The following is a 14,291-nucleotide window of genomic DNA, read 5'->3' as shown; positions in this document are numbered from 1 at the left end:
ATTTAATTAATTATTAAGCGATTAATTAAGCGATTGATTGGTTTATTGATTATTTAATTGATTATTAAGCGATTAATTAGGCGATTGATTAATTAATTAATTAATTAAACGACTGATTGATTGATTGATTGATTAAGTGATTGATTGATCGATCGCTTAATTAAGCGATTGATTTATTAATTAATTAATTAATTAAGCGATTTATTTATTTATTTGTTTGTTGATTAATTAAGCGGTTGATTGATTAAGCGATTGATTGATTGGTTAAGCAATTGATTGATTGGTTGATTAATGAGGCGATAAATTGATTGATTAATTGATTGCTTGATTAAGCGATTGATTAAGCGATTGCTTGATTAATTGATTGATTAGTTAATTTATTAATTGATTGATTGATTGATTGATCGGTTGATTGGTTGATTGATTGATTGATTGATTGATTGATTGATTGCTCTGCCTGTTGCGCAGCTGAGGCCTCCGAAGTTGCGTGTTCGGGAAGCCGGTTCTCTTTTTAACCACACCAGCAAGGCGCTGCAAGCACTCACTGGACGCCTTCCGGAGACGCGGCTTGTGCGCTCTTTGCTCGAGTTCCAACGGCAAGTGGAGCAGGTGAGCCTGGGATACTGCACGGCAGGGTACAGGAGAACCTCTTCTTTAGAAAGTATTTTTCTTAGAAAACAAATTTCCCCGATATCAGTTCTTCAAATACATCTATAGGTAATAAAGCATACTTCAACTAGGCGTCTCCCTCTTCATAATTATTTTATATTAATTTATTCTTTATATGCATAACTTCGTCATATGCACATCTTCGTTCTGTCAACATCCTTATGTTTATAACTTAGTTATATCCATACCGTTACTATATCATGCTAATATAGAGAAGTACGATGCGTTTTCAATCAGTGTCAGCGTGTAGCCCGGCCAAAAGAAAAAAAACTAGCCCCTTTTACCCTATGCGTATGCCTGATGCTAATGACAAAAAAAAAGTATGTTACATAAGGGTCTATATTCTTGTTAATTTTTTTTTTCGGTGTTAGTTTGAAATACGAACATACCATTGACGACTAGAAGAGAGCGATGTTTGGAACGCCTACTATGCCTGTAAGCGTAACGTTCAACAGTCGTGTACTTTGGGAATGTGCAGGCCAGCGCCGAGGCAACGAACCCGGTTGCTCCATTCGTCCCTCGCTACCGCACACTCCGCGTCTTCAGTCTGCCACAGAACAAGATGGTGAGTCTCCTGTCCGGGCAGGCTAGCGGCTAGAATGAGGGGCTGTTGCCAATGGATAGATGGACGCGTGCATGGCGTTGTTCCCTTTGAATCGGGCGGTAACCTGCGCCACCTAGCCAAATCTCTTTTTCTTTTCTTTTTTCTTTTTTTGCTTGAGATTAAATAAGTTACTTTAATAACATTTTGCTTCTATTTGTCCTTCGACCATTCCTAGCGGCTTAAACAGAAAGCTGTAGAGGCAGGTTCACTCGCCAGCTTTCCCGAGGGAATCGGATATTCCCTCGGGATGGCCTAAAAACGAAGCGGTGAAAAGGTTCAAAAATACGTGACGCGAATCGCCAATACTCTGTTTGCCGCTAAGCTGAGAGCGCAGTGGAAGCTACGTGTTAAGTGGGCTACTGATACGTTGCTCTCCTACACCACGTGATCACACTCCCGTTCATACCCATGCCCGAAGGGCAGGGTCTGGTGATGAAAAGTACGTGGATGATTCGTCTGGCAACCGTTATGTAAGCCCTGGGGTGTACGGAGCATCGGCACAATTTGCCACGAATTACTACCTGGGATTAAGAGGATCCAACCGGCTTAGAAAAATTACTAAAAAGTTGGCTTCCTCAAAGTGTGACATCGTAATTTGTACCAAGCATTTGCCAATACACTCTAAGAAATCCAGCCGCCTAAGAAAGAAGACAGAAACTCCTCGCGCTGAATATTTCTATGCTAGATTTTTATGTAATACAGAGAAACTCTGCAAAATGTTTGCGTTTTTATGCAAATTATGCGAAGAACGTCACGCATGAGTTTCTGTTCTTTCCCGCTATCACGAGCTTGGCGCCGCCGTCGAAATCGGTTCACAGACCACCTGGTTAATTAAATAGTAGGCAAAAAAAATGTATTCACACTTTTTTTGTTGTCATTTTTGCAACGTGCTTCAACCATCTAACTTGGTTGAGACGGTGTGCTTTGGTTTTCAGTGGAATTGGCGTAACTTCTTTGCCACGCTGCTTGAAGACGTGGTACCGCTCCAGACAGTCGACGTCGTGGTCGTGTTTCCGGCTTATCTCGATGCCCTGGGTCAGCTCCTTCTCAAGACCGAAAGGCGAGGATATCGCTACTCGATAATAAAAGGCCTGCCGACAGGATACATTGCAAAGTGAATTATCAGATATGAGGCATGTGAGCGTGTGAATTTTATTTTAAATTGTATTTATCAATATCGCTATCGTCGAAAAGAAATTTATTTTGATACGCTTCTTTTCTTGTGAGTGTAATAAGTGCATTATTGCATGTGGTATTTTGTATTATCAAATTTCGTATCCTCCCTCATAGAATTCCCTAACCAGGCGACTTGAGGTATGTTAAATTTTTTTTTTTTTTTTTTCAATCTGCTACTCACTGTTGTGTGTCAACATGTATCCATTCCGGCATTCAGTCTTGCCAGCCCGAGTACCATATCGTCTTTCAAGTGCATATGGTTCTGCGCCAAAGAACGGTGAGAGCAGCTGCGGTTGATGAAGAAAAAACTGAAAACAGGCGTCCAAAATAGCCCAGCTGTTCATCGCGAGTTTTCCGACTCAACACAGGACTGGGAAGGAAGCATAGTCGGAATTATGCTCGTGCCTGGCCAACAAACCGGTTTTATGAAACTACGCCCCGAGATTTGTGGTATCGACTTCGCCGCATAACACGTATGTTTTGTGGAAAAGACGACCTATCAAAAACTTGCCGAACCAGCTTGTGCGCTTGCGAGCGAAATAGGAATAAAACTAGACTTGTACGTAGTTCAACTACTCCCCTCAAGATACTATAGTCTAACAACTTTTCTGGGTAGTTTAGTAACTTTTAATCACATTTTTATTTCGGTAATTAGTAGTTTACTTTATTTGCTTTTTTGAGTAACTTCTACTCAAATTACAACTTGCTTAGGAATTATAGTGGTTGTTTTGCCCATCAACAAATATTCCTGCACAAAAGAGATAACAAGTTGGAAGATCAGCTGATATTTGCAAAGAGAGGGAAGCATGTGGCGTAGGAGGCGGGGGGGGGGGGGGGGGGGGGGGGGAGAAGAAAATGGTTTGGAGAGTACGAAACCCCCAAAAATATTCCCGAACCCCCCCCCCCCCCCCCCCCCCCCCCCCCCCCCCCTTCGCCTCTGCAACAACACTGCTACGAGCCGCGGGGAGCGAACAGGCACGACGCAAGAGCAACCGAGTAACTGCGGGATTAGCGCCGAAGACTGGCGTTTCTTTGTGTTCCGAAGCTCAAGGAGACTTGACGGCAGTGACTGCCGTCAAGTCTCCTTGAGCTTCGGAAGGGAGGGCTTGTGGTTTGGGCGCCATGGGACCCGGGAAGGCAGGCAGCCAGCCTTTGGGAGCAAAGCGGTTTATTCGGGCTCCAAGTGTTGCTTGAACCAGCTCCAGCCCCAAAACTGCCCGTCTCGTCGATTCTTCCTTCCGTCGTCCCGTCGCCTTTCCTCGACGCGCCAATCAGCGCACACCACGGGTAATAAAAATATAATAATCACAAAGCCCGACAACCCGTCGGCGACGGCGCTGAATCCGCTGCCTCATGCATGCCGTATGCATGACAATGGCCATTCGAAGAAAGGGCTGGTTCCCGCTTCTCCCAAACGTAGAAACTCTCGCCCACTACGGGAGGTGCACACACTGCATCCTTACTCAAAGGAGGCAACAAAAATGCAGCACGTCCTCGGAAGCTCATCTGGGGCCCTCATCTGGACACTTGGCGAAACAGTCGGCGAGAAATCCGGCGGCTAGCTATTATTGGCCGGCGCCAAGGTCAAGTGCGGCGTTGTCCAATCACGGCCGCCAGATTTCTAGCCAAGTGTCCAGATTAGGGCCTCTGGTTGTGCTGTACTCGAAGAATCGCGTGCTCAAGGGCAACGCAAAGGGGACCTTTTTGCTTTGCCTTTCCCACCAAAATATAGAATATGCAAATGTTCAAATATTTGAAGATCGTTCTAGAAACCTTAGTAATTGCCCCAACGTTTTTATATATAAACAATAATAAACGAGCAGTGTTGGGAAGTACTCTAAGTACATGGTACTTCGAGTACTACTGTTTGAAACTTCAACTTGACTTGAAGTACATTTTATGAACATGTACTTGTGCTTTCCGAGGAAAGTAGAACTCCCGACTTCAACGTACATTCTCCGAATTCGTAAAGAAAAATATAACGTATGATCGTGTGAAAACGCGCTCTTCATTTCTCTGAGTGAAGTAATGGTGGCTATGAGACCGATAGAAATAAGTTGCTTATAAGTTGATTGTTAACCATTTTGTTCTTAGCCCGAGACTGAGGCAGGAAAAGAGGAAAGTTTCGAAGTAGAAGAAAAATGAACAGTCGAGGACACGTCTCTAACACAGCTAAAGACAAGTTTATTTGGTCACCTTCTTATATACACTCCACAAACTTCACCACAGCACCTTCCCGATGTGGTGAAGTTTGTGGAGTGTATATAAGAAGGTGACCAAATAAACTTGTCTTTAGCTGTGTTAGAGACGTGTCCTCGACTGTTCATTTTTCTTCTACTTCGAAACTTTCCTCTTTTCCTGCCTCAGTCTCGGGCTAAGAACAAAATGGTTAACATCCACCAGCTCGCCTGCGCAATCACTACATTATCAAGTTGATTGTGTCAACTAGCTCATCAGCGAGAGTAAAACAACTACTTTGTGGCGACTTGACTTCATGCAACATTTCATTTCATTTCATTTATTATTCCTTGAGGGCCCGTTAGGGCATTATACAAGGGGGGTCAATAACACACTAATAACCATGGTTTAAAATAAAGTGTGTGAAGGTTAGCTTTGCTTCTTAGGCCTGTTACGCTAGTGAAACGAGAGTTGTCTGAGAAAATGAACCTTAAAGCTCGGTTTTGAATTGCCTCTAATTTCATAACTAGGTAATGCTGCCATGGGGACCATACAGAAGACGCATACTCTAGACGAGATCTAACAAATGTTATGTATGATAATTGTTTAATTTCAGGTGAGGCCAGTTTGAGGTTGCGCCGAAGATATCCTAATGATGAATTAGCCTTAGACAAAATAAAGTTAATGTGAGTTGCCCAAGATAGATCACAGGTTAAATGAACGCCGAGGTATTTATAAGATGTACAGGGGTCAATTATTGTGTCGTTGAGTTGATATGAAAAGAGTGATGGGGACTGTGATCTGGTGAAAGACACTAGTTTCGTTTTATTTACATTAACTGTCATTTGCCATGTTTGACACCATTCTTCTATTATTAGTAAGTCAGCCTGTAAAAGTAGGTGATCATTATTCTTACTTATCGGTCTGTATAGAGCACAATCGTCAGCAAAGAGGCGAATTTCAGATGTTAGGTTAGCAGGAAGGCCGTTAACATATATTAAAAACAGCAAGGGGCCAAGAACACTACCTTGGTGTAAGCCGGACGTTACACGAGAAAGAGGTGAACGGGACTCGTTTACAACAGTATATTGTGTACGATCGGATAGGAAATTTTTGATCCAAGTGATTACTGAATTATGAATACGCAGTTGGGTTAGTTTTTGTAGAAGACGTTGGTGGGGAACTTTATCGAATGCTTTAGAAAAGTCTATGAAAATGACATCGGTCTGTAATCTGTTGTCAAGGTTACTGTGAAGCTCATGAATGAAATGTATTAGCTGGGTATCACACGAATATGTCTTACGAAAACCATGCTGATTTTTAAAAAGCAGATTGTAATTTTCCAGATATTTCATGGTAGAAGAGAAAATGACGTGCTCTAGTAATTTACATGAGATGCTGGTGAGAGATATTGGGCGATAGTTCGATACAACATTACGATCCCCACTTTTAAAAATGGGGATGACTCTACCAATTTTCCAATCAGACGGAAGCTTGCCGACATCAAGTGACTGTTGAAAAATAAGGGTTAAAAATTGGGATGAGATATGTTTTGTGTTTTTCAGCAATTTAGAATTTATTTGGTCATCACCGGAGCTGGCAGAATTTTTTAGATTTTCTATCGCTTTCACTATACCCAAATACGTTATTTCGATTGAAGGCATAGCAGAATGAGAAAGGTGATTTAGGAGAGGAATATTGTCATTGTTTTCTAGTGTAAATACTGAGCTAAAGTAGGTATTTATTAGTGAGGCGCTTTCGCTATCAGACGCGGGAGTTCCATTCATTTTAGTCAGGTGGATGGATTTATGCTCTTTCGGATGAATGACCTCCCAGAACTTATTTGGCTTATTCTTCAAAATGTTAAGAATGTCGAAGTTAAAAAATTTGTTCTTTGCATTTTTCACTTCTCTTTTATATTCCTTAGCAGACGCGTTGTAATTATCCCATGCAATAGTATTGTCCTTTTCTTTAGCTTGCTTGAAATGTCGTTTCTTCCGAGCACTTAATTTGGAGATTTTCTTGTACCAAGGCTTTGCATTGTTTGTTTTAATTCTGATGGTTGGAACGTACGTGTCAGTCAGAGTTGTTACCTTGTTTTTAAAGAGATTCCAATTTTCCTCAACTGTTCTTTGATAAAAGTTGATATGAAAAGTATCATAAAACTGTTGAAGATTTCTATTAATTGCATCATAGTCAGCTTTATTGTAGTCTTTAATAAATTTATAATGGCATGATCTGATGACGACGTCAAACTGCAGGTTTAAGTGTATAACATTGTGGTCACTAATAGCGGGAAGATGAGTGATGTTATTCACATGTGAGGGGTCAGTAGTAAGGCACAGGTCAAGAATGTTGCTAGAGTGATGGCTAACTCTTGTTGGTTTAGTTATCATTTGGGAGAGGTTAAACGTAAGAGTTAGGTCGATGAACTCATTATCAAACTGATGACCTGATGAAAGGGAGTTCCAATCAATATTCGGAAAGTTGAAGTCGCCACATTTGGTGCCATTTCCGAAAAAACCTGATGCACCTCCGATTACCTCTGGAGCAATGCGTAACAGTTAAAAAAAAAAAAAAAAACACTGTATAGGAAATGAAAGGGCATCATCAATAATTCTGTTAAAAGCGCTGTACTTTACCTTGAAATATAGTGTATTTATATTTTGTTACTTCAAGTACATTGCGCCCGGTGTACTTACTACTTTACTTGAAGTACATAACCTCTAATTTTCTTTTACTTTATTTGAAGTACTTCTTAGATGTACTTTACGCAACACTGTAAACAAGCAAACGCTGTCTAAAAATCAAGCTCAGGCAGTGCTAAACCTCAAAGTATAAATAACACATTTGCAGTACATCATTAACCAAACAAACAAGAAAGTCCAAAACAGTTAGGCACTTAGAAGCAGATCCAGCTATTAAAAAATTTCTTTGAAAAAACAATCCGATCCATATTTTGCTAGCACAGTTTCGCTAACGGATCAAAACCTGTGTATTTTCTTTTTACCATAAAAAAAACATAAAAGTAACTTCAAAGTAAATTCCAAAGTAATTCGCTACCTTTTTACGGTAATTAGTCATTTTCTCATTTACTTTTCATTCGAGTAATTTCTACTCTACTCAAATTACTTCTGAGGTCAATACTCAGTAACTTAACTTAATTACTTTTTTTGGGTAACTTGTACATCTGCCATAAAACCGGCAGGGCATCTCTCTCGAACGCACGGCCTTCGGCGCACGTCAGGTTCCTTCCGTCGTGCTTTGATTGCACGTGAGCGCCCGAGGTTCACCAGACAACGATGTATTAAGGATGCCCGCGTTGGGAGGCGAGACTTCTGAAAGACCTCCCTGGCGTTTTCGCCCTGTCACTGTTTATGTTTATTTATCGACGCCCACCAGCAGCAACATGCCTTCCCGGTAGTGCATCACAACGCGCACACACAGAAAAAAAAAAGATGCACACACACGCATCAAACATTAAATACGGAATTAATAAAAATTACATATCTTACTATGATTCTAAAAATACTTTTTTTATATAGCTTGAAGGCATGAACATGTCAACTGAAGGTGACGGAGAACCATTAAACATAACTTCCGATCGGGTTACACGCGAAAGCTGGCAGCGCCCACCAAAAAGAAAAAAACACACAAAAAAAAAAAAGAAAAACACGTTTTATTTATTTTAAAGAGAAAGAAGAGAAACAAAAGCTTACGTTGGATAGTAACTTGAGCGTGACACATTGCCGTTTGAAAGTTTGTGAAAAAAAATGAGAAAGATCTTTTTTCTCCGAACGTGCACTGCCCATGCCCATTTTAACCAGCAGACAGTTGTAGTTATAATAATATTTATTTCTTGGATATCGGTCATAAATTCAAGCAATAAAGCCAAAGGGACTCTGTACGCTTTCAACACGCTTCGATTTTGAAGGATTAAATGAATCCCAAGCAGAAGAAGTAAATTCCAATTTTGAACGGGCGAAGCAATTATGCAGCACACGCGCAAATGGCAGCCTTTCAAACTCTCGCGTAATCCTTGACACTATGCCGAGCATTCTCAATGAATGAAGGACAAGGGCAAAAGGCCCGAACATTACGCCTTCGTTAGTGGATCCCCCTCCCTGCTACAAGCGGAATGCGTGCTGAAACTCAACGACAGTATACGCGTCAATGCCGCAAACGCCTGCATCTTGGCGTCGCCCTGTACTAATGTTGCGCTCGTCGTTATGGGGGTAAAACGTTTAGAAACTACAACTAGCTCTAGTGGGCGCATGAAGTTCACAATGCTAACAACTCTCGTATTTAACAATTCCAACTACCTTATAAAGAAAATAATGTCTCTGATAGCCCTTCTCGTTGAAAGCTTTTATAATAAGAACGCCACTAAAAAAAAAAAAAAATTTTTCGACCATGTATTGGTTGAAAATAATTCAACTAAATTTCTTATAAACGCTTTGGATCCCTGCCATGATGATAACGATGATTATGGAAACATTGTTTGTTTACATGGAAACCTCTTTTTGATCTCTTACAACGAGAGAACACGATCGCGCCATCTATGAGGTGGCCCTAGAACTGCATTTCACTAGACCTGCAAGAGCGAAAGTGTTGCAGTGTTCGCGAGGTCAAATCTTTCAACTAATTATGAGAAATTGTAGTTGATGGCATTGTAAAAAGCTTTCCGAGCCAAAAAGAAAAGAACTATGCGTGAAAAAAAAAATTAGGAAATATACAGAAATCCTCCACTACCCGACAGATGGCTCCAGTGTGTTCTCTCGTCGTAATCAAAAGGTTTTAAGGCACTCGGTGGTATGCAGTTACAGCTTACCAGTGTGTGAACCAGCCTTTACGTGTCGGTCTGTATCGGCCTTTCAACGAGTATGCGCATGCGCAGGGCGGTGGTCTACAACTACCTGGTGTTGGAGCTGCTGCTTGAGTCGAGCCCCCTGGTGCCGTCCAGCCTGTCCCCGCACGTGGCCCTGCCACGTAGAAACGGCGGACCACGCGCGGAGCGGCTCTGCGTGCGGCTCGTCCAGGAACTGATGAGTCACGCTGCCACGGCCCTGCTCGCGAGACCCTTCGTGGAACAAGCCACCGCTACGCGAGCCAATGTACGCCCTATATACGTCCGGGGGTATCCCGGGTTTAAAGCTGAATCGCTTTAAAGCCTGCTCAAAAGTGTTCCTTGATGCCCATAGAAGTTAATCTATCTGCCACGGCTGATTATGAACGTCATTCGACAGGCGCCATATGTAAATATTTCCAGCGCCCTATTTCGCCATCCTATTGGCAACGGCCCGTATAGCCACAATTGGTGGGCGGTTTGACAAATGGCTATTAAAGGACCTCTCAATGGGCGTTATCTTCTTGAACTGAGCGCAGCTGAGCGCTGCCATCTTGCTTCTGGTGCGTGTAGGTTGTTGCTTCACCACCCTTGGCGAAGTGTGCCCATGGTGGACAGGGTGCTGCCTCAACAAATTGATTTCCACCAGAAGTGTCTATACCAGCTTTTGAAGAGCGACTGAGAAAAGGAATGGGTAAAAAGCAAGATAAAAATTAAAAAAAAGCAGACGATAGGATAGGCACGTTCGTTTTGCCGCGGTACGCTGAAGTTCGAGTGCATGTCAACTTTATCTTTATACAATGCGCGACGCCGGTGTTTTCCTGCAAAGCTAGACAAGAACTGGGCACATACCTTACAGATAATGTTTTGCTACTTCTTTGTGAGTATTAAGGCGTCGCCAACGATATGGGCCAATCGGGACCACCCACTGGGACCACCGATGTCCTTATCTATATGTCCGCTGTTTCGAAGAGGCCGGAATGCATGGGACCTTCTCTAGTAAACAAAGATGGCAGACCGGAGAAGGGGATTATATTGGAATGGTCTACAGAGACGTTTGCAAGCATGGCATCTGGGTGCCGCCACCTTAGTGCTGACGTGTGCAGATGGAGTTATGGTGGCTTGAAGGGGAAGCGTGAAGGGCGGGAGCGAAGGGCTGCATAGAATTCCGATGAAAACGACTCGCTTGCACAGCCGTGTATAGAGAGAGATGCGCCTAATGAAAAGTGGTGCCCTGCTGTGTTCAAGTGGAACTTAATAAACTGTCAATATTTCTGCCAAAGAACTGTCATCTTCTTAATTTTCCATTTATGTATGTGGCTTTCATTTCTTTTCAATACCAGTTTAGTCGACCTTTTCATATTGTCATACGGTTTTGACTGGTCGTGCTCAACCAGTCGTCCCTTCGAAGTGAACTGAACACGACCGCCACAGATCTGTACATCTCTGTACCCATCTTTTTGCATCAAAATAAATATATCTGAAAAGCGGTCGCGAGTGCAGTAAAAAGAAAGTTTAAGTGGGTTCTAAATGTCGCCGTGACGACACCGTCACATGCGTTGCCCTTTCAGTTACGAAAAGTCGCAAATTTCGACTCTAGCGTGCTGAAATGAAATACTTGAATACATCCTTACCTGTGAATTGTGATGGGAAGGTTCTTGTTAAGGCCTCCTCTAGGAAAATAATTCAGGCTAGTTGTTGGTCACAGGAGCTGTCAATCACTGTTCCCAAGGTAATTCAAACAATTTAGGCCAATGACGTGCCCTTATTTTTGCCCTATTCTTACCAAATAATGACCAAACTCTCTACATATACGCACCCTCTTTATAGCCGACAAAATGCGAAGGAAGAAATCACGCGGCCCCCACCAACAGATTTGTGTGACGCAGAGAAACAACATCACTGGAGCACCACGTGACTCCCCTCCACCATAATCGAGTCAAGCCTTGTCGAGGTGTGCCCAGAGCTGCCAGACTGGCGCCCGAACAAAACATTATATCCACTTGTTTTTTTTTTAATCGTAGCATGCTCGCAAAAGTCTATTCGCGGCGAGAAGTGTTGGTTTTGCTGCCTGATGAAATTTTTTCACAACCCAGAGCGAGGATAGTTTAACATCCTCTGCTGGTGCAAGCAAGTGCAATGCCAAGCTTCTATGCACTATGAAAATTAAAACATAATTGCGTGACTAGCACTTGCACTAACCATAGTGAGGAAAATAGGAGCGCCCCTAGCGAGCTTGCAAGTACGGCATCTGGGGTCACCCTCTTACCCCCCATTCACACTGGAAGCGGATCCGCGTTCGCGAAGCGGTTGTATAAAGATCCAGTGCAATTGCACGCGCATTTGATGTCATCAAATGCGCGTGCAATTGTACTGAATCCTTATACAACCGCGTTCGCAACCGCTTTGCGAACGCGGATCCGCTTCCAGTGTGAATGAGCCCTTAGACCATTTTTATGGCAAACGCCACCAGGCGGTGCTAGAGCATTTGACGTCCCAGAGAATACAAAAAGTATTAACAAATGCCACCTCAACGCCACTGCTTGAAATGTAGGTGAAACGTTTAACCCCAAGTCTCCAGGTGAACGCCAAAAGAACGAAGGAGTGCGAGATCTGTTAAAATGTTTCCAATGTTCTTGTAAACCAACTTGCCTCCTCCAAGTTATAGTGCTGTACAGCCGAAGGCCCTCGTGCAATCTCCACCTTTGTTGTCCATGTAGCATTTATGCTTTCTAGCACTGGTGACATAAGCAAGCTCAACAGGCTTGCAAAGAGAATGCGACCGCAAGTCGCATGGGGCGCAAGCGGCAGTTCATGTTTTGTAAACAGCAAAAGGGTCTATATCCCGTTCACCCCGAAGCTAAAACTGCGGTGGAAGCTATGTCCTCGTTGGACTATAGTCGTACGCCTCTCTTTATCCCCGTCGTCACATTCCGCCAGGCGCAGAGAACCGGGTCAGGTGAAAAGAGAGAGGCGACTGATTGGCCCGGCGGGCACGTAGCCTTCGGCGCAGTCTCAGCTTAGGGGTGGACAGTGTGCAGAGATCGTCTCCAATCTTTGCTAAGGCACGCGGGCAGTTGCCAGACTAACGCCCCAACAAACTGGTTTCGACTCAGCGGTGGCTGCAGAGCCCAGAATAGTTCTTGAGGAGCGGCTAAGAAGGTTCCCACCTGCTCCGCCCTCCCAGGTGCGCGAGATGCTGACCCGGGTGGTGGACGAGCTGAAGCACCAGCTGATCGACTACCCGTGGATGCAGGATGCGGTGAGCCAGTACGCCATCCAGAAGCTGAACGGCGTGCAGGAGCACCTGCTCTACCCGCCCTTCGTCGAGGACAAGATGGTGCTCGAGCAGATCTACCGCCAGGTGCCTGACCTGACCGGACAGACGCCGCTCGCCGACTGGTTCCGTGCGCGGTCGGCCATCATGCTCAAGCGCTGGAAGGCCCTCAGCGGGAAAGGACTGTCCCCGCTGTGAGCTGTCCTTCTTTTCTGGTCCGACCGCAGCTAGCGCTACGATCAAATGGAGCTAATCAAAGAGCGCCAAAAGTGTTTCGTCATCGTCCTTCTGCGTTTGCCATTGCTGGTTAATGCAGTCACGCGTAAAAAAGAATGCGTAGGATCACGCGGCATTCACTGAGTGCGACTGGTTTAGCTGGTGGCAGCAACCGCACAAGGGCAACGCGAGCACCGTCACAATGCAATTTTGGCGGTGCTTGAGTGGCTTCATCGGATCCTATTAGCGCCGAGATGTTTCAGTGGCGCCCTCTTGTGGTTTCCATCCGTGACGTCACGACTGGGATTTGCCTCGCCGTGACGTCACCAGTTGTTATCCTGGCTACTTACCATCAGGTGCGACGACGAGTTCGATGGTGTGTTTAGAAAGCACAGTGGAAGCTAGAACCCATCGCAATCCGAAACTAACACCGTCAAAGTTGACACTCTGACAATACTCATATGCATGCCCATGCTTTGGCCAATCGTGGAAAGCTGACCGCAGCGACGCTTTTGGTCGCGCACATCGCTAATGAGTGTTGACCTGCGGTCGGACGTAATGTGAAACCGAGTAGATATTTCACGTTGTTTATGCGGTATTCACACGCGGGTGAACTTCGACACTTCGCGCCGCGGAGTGTACGTCACGTGATGCTGACGTCACGGCTTTCTGAGGCGGCGCGGTGGCCGACGTCACAAAGCCCCGTCGGGGAGTTTCTTATTCGTGTGAACACCACATTGCAAACAAGTCGGCGTCTGCCCACACCGGGCGTGCGCGGTGCGCGTGCGCGGAAACCAGATTCGTGTGAAGTGTAGCGCCTGCGAGTGCTGCGCCATGTTGACAAAAGCACCGCCGCAGCGGCGTGACACCCGGTTGCTGGGGTCTCAAACATGCGACCCACAAGCATCCCACGACTGCGAACCCCCGTCCCCTAGAGTAACTGCATGTGCTCTGCAAGCAGAGCCTATACAGTTACTCCACCGTTCCCACGCCTCGAGCGCCACATGCGCCATAAGTAAGTTTTATATCGTAGATTCGTTTCCGCTCGAAATGGATCGAGCTGTACCGTTTTTTATCGGCGGACTACTCCATCGTCTAAATATTTGATTCTCTGCGCTTTCTCGCGTAAATCAATCGGAATGGTAATACCACTACTATAGGCTACCAGTACAAGCTCTTTGTTCAAGGAGGCACCTCCGGTGCACAAACTTTTGCTCAGCAGGAGAAACCATGAAAGATAAAGGTGTGAACCCCGGGCTTCTAGCTATTAGAAAATACCTTTAAAATACAAAAATTTTCTCATGATGTTGCTATAAAAATTGTTA

At 44.4% G+C, this 14,291-nt stretch overlaps 1 protein-coding gene across 1 annotated transcript in view; it reads left to right on the top strand.

Moving 5' to 3' along the window:
- The first annotated feature begins 525 nt into the window (after positions 1 to 525).
- Positions 526 to 14,291, top strand: part of LOC121047597 — a 37,560-nt gene continuing 23,794 nt past the window's right edge. The window contains exons 1-4 of the mRNA XM_042293487.1: positions 526 to 609; positions 1,148 to 1,234; positions 9,525 to 9,741; positions 12,661 to 12,944. Of these exons, the coding sequence (XP_042149421.1) occupies positions 9,673 to 9,741; positions 12,661 to 12,944 (353 nt within the window). The 5' untranslated portion in view covers positions 526 to 609; positions 1,148 to 1,234; positions 9,525 to 9,672. The remainder of the gene's footprint in view (positions 610 to 1,147; positions 1,235 to 9,524; positions 9,742 to 12,660; positions 12,945 to 14,291) is intronic.

The sequence above is a fragment of the Ixodes scapularis genome, unplaced genomic scaffold (assembly GCF_016920785.2).
Source record: "Ixodes scapularis isolate PalLabHiFi unplaced genomic scaffold, ASM1692078v2 PGA_scaffold4__175_contigs__length_147842914, whole genome shotgun sequence".
Taxonomy (NCBI): Eukaryota; Metazoa; Arthropoda; class Arachnida; order Ixodida; family Ixodidae; genus Ixodes; species Ixodes scapularis.
Note: the sequence above shows the minus strand (reverse complement) of the source record. Positions and strands in the feature narration are given on the sequence as shown.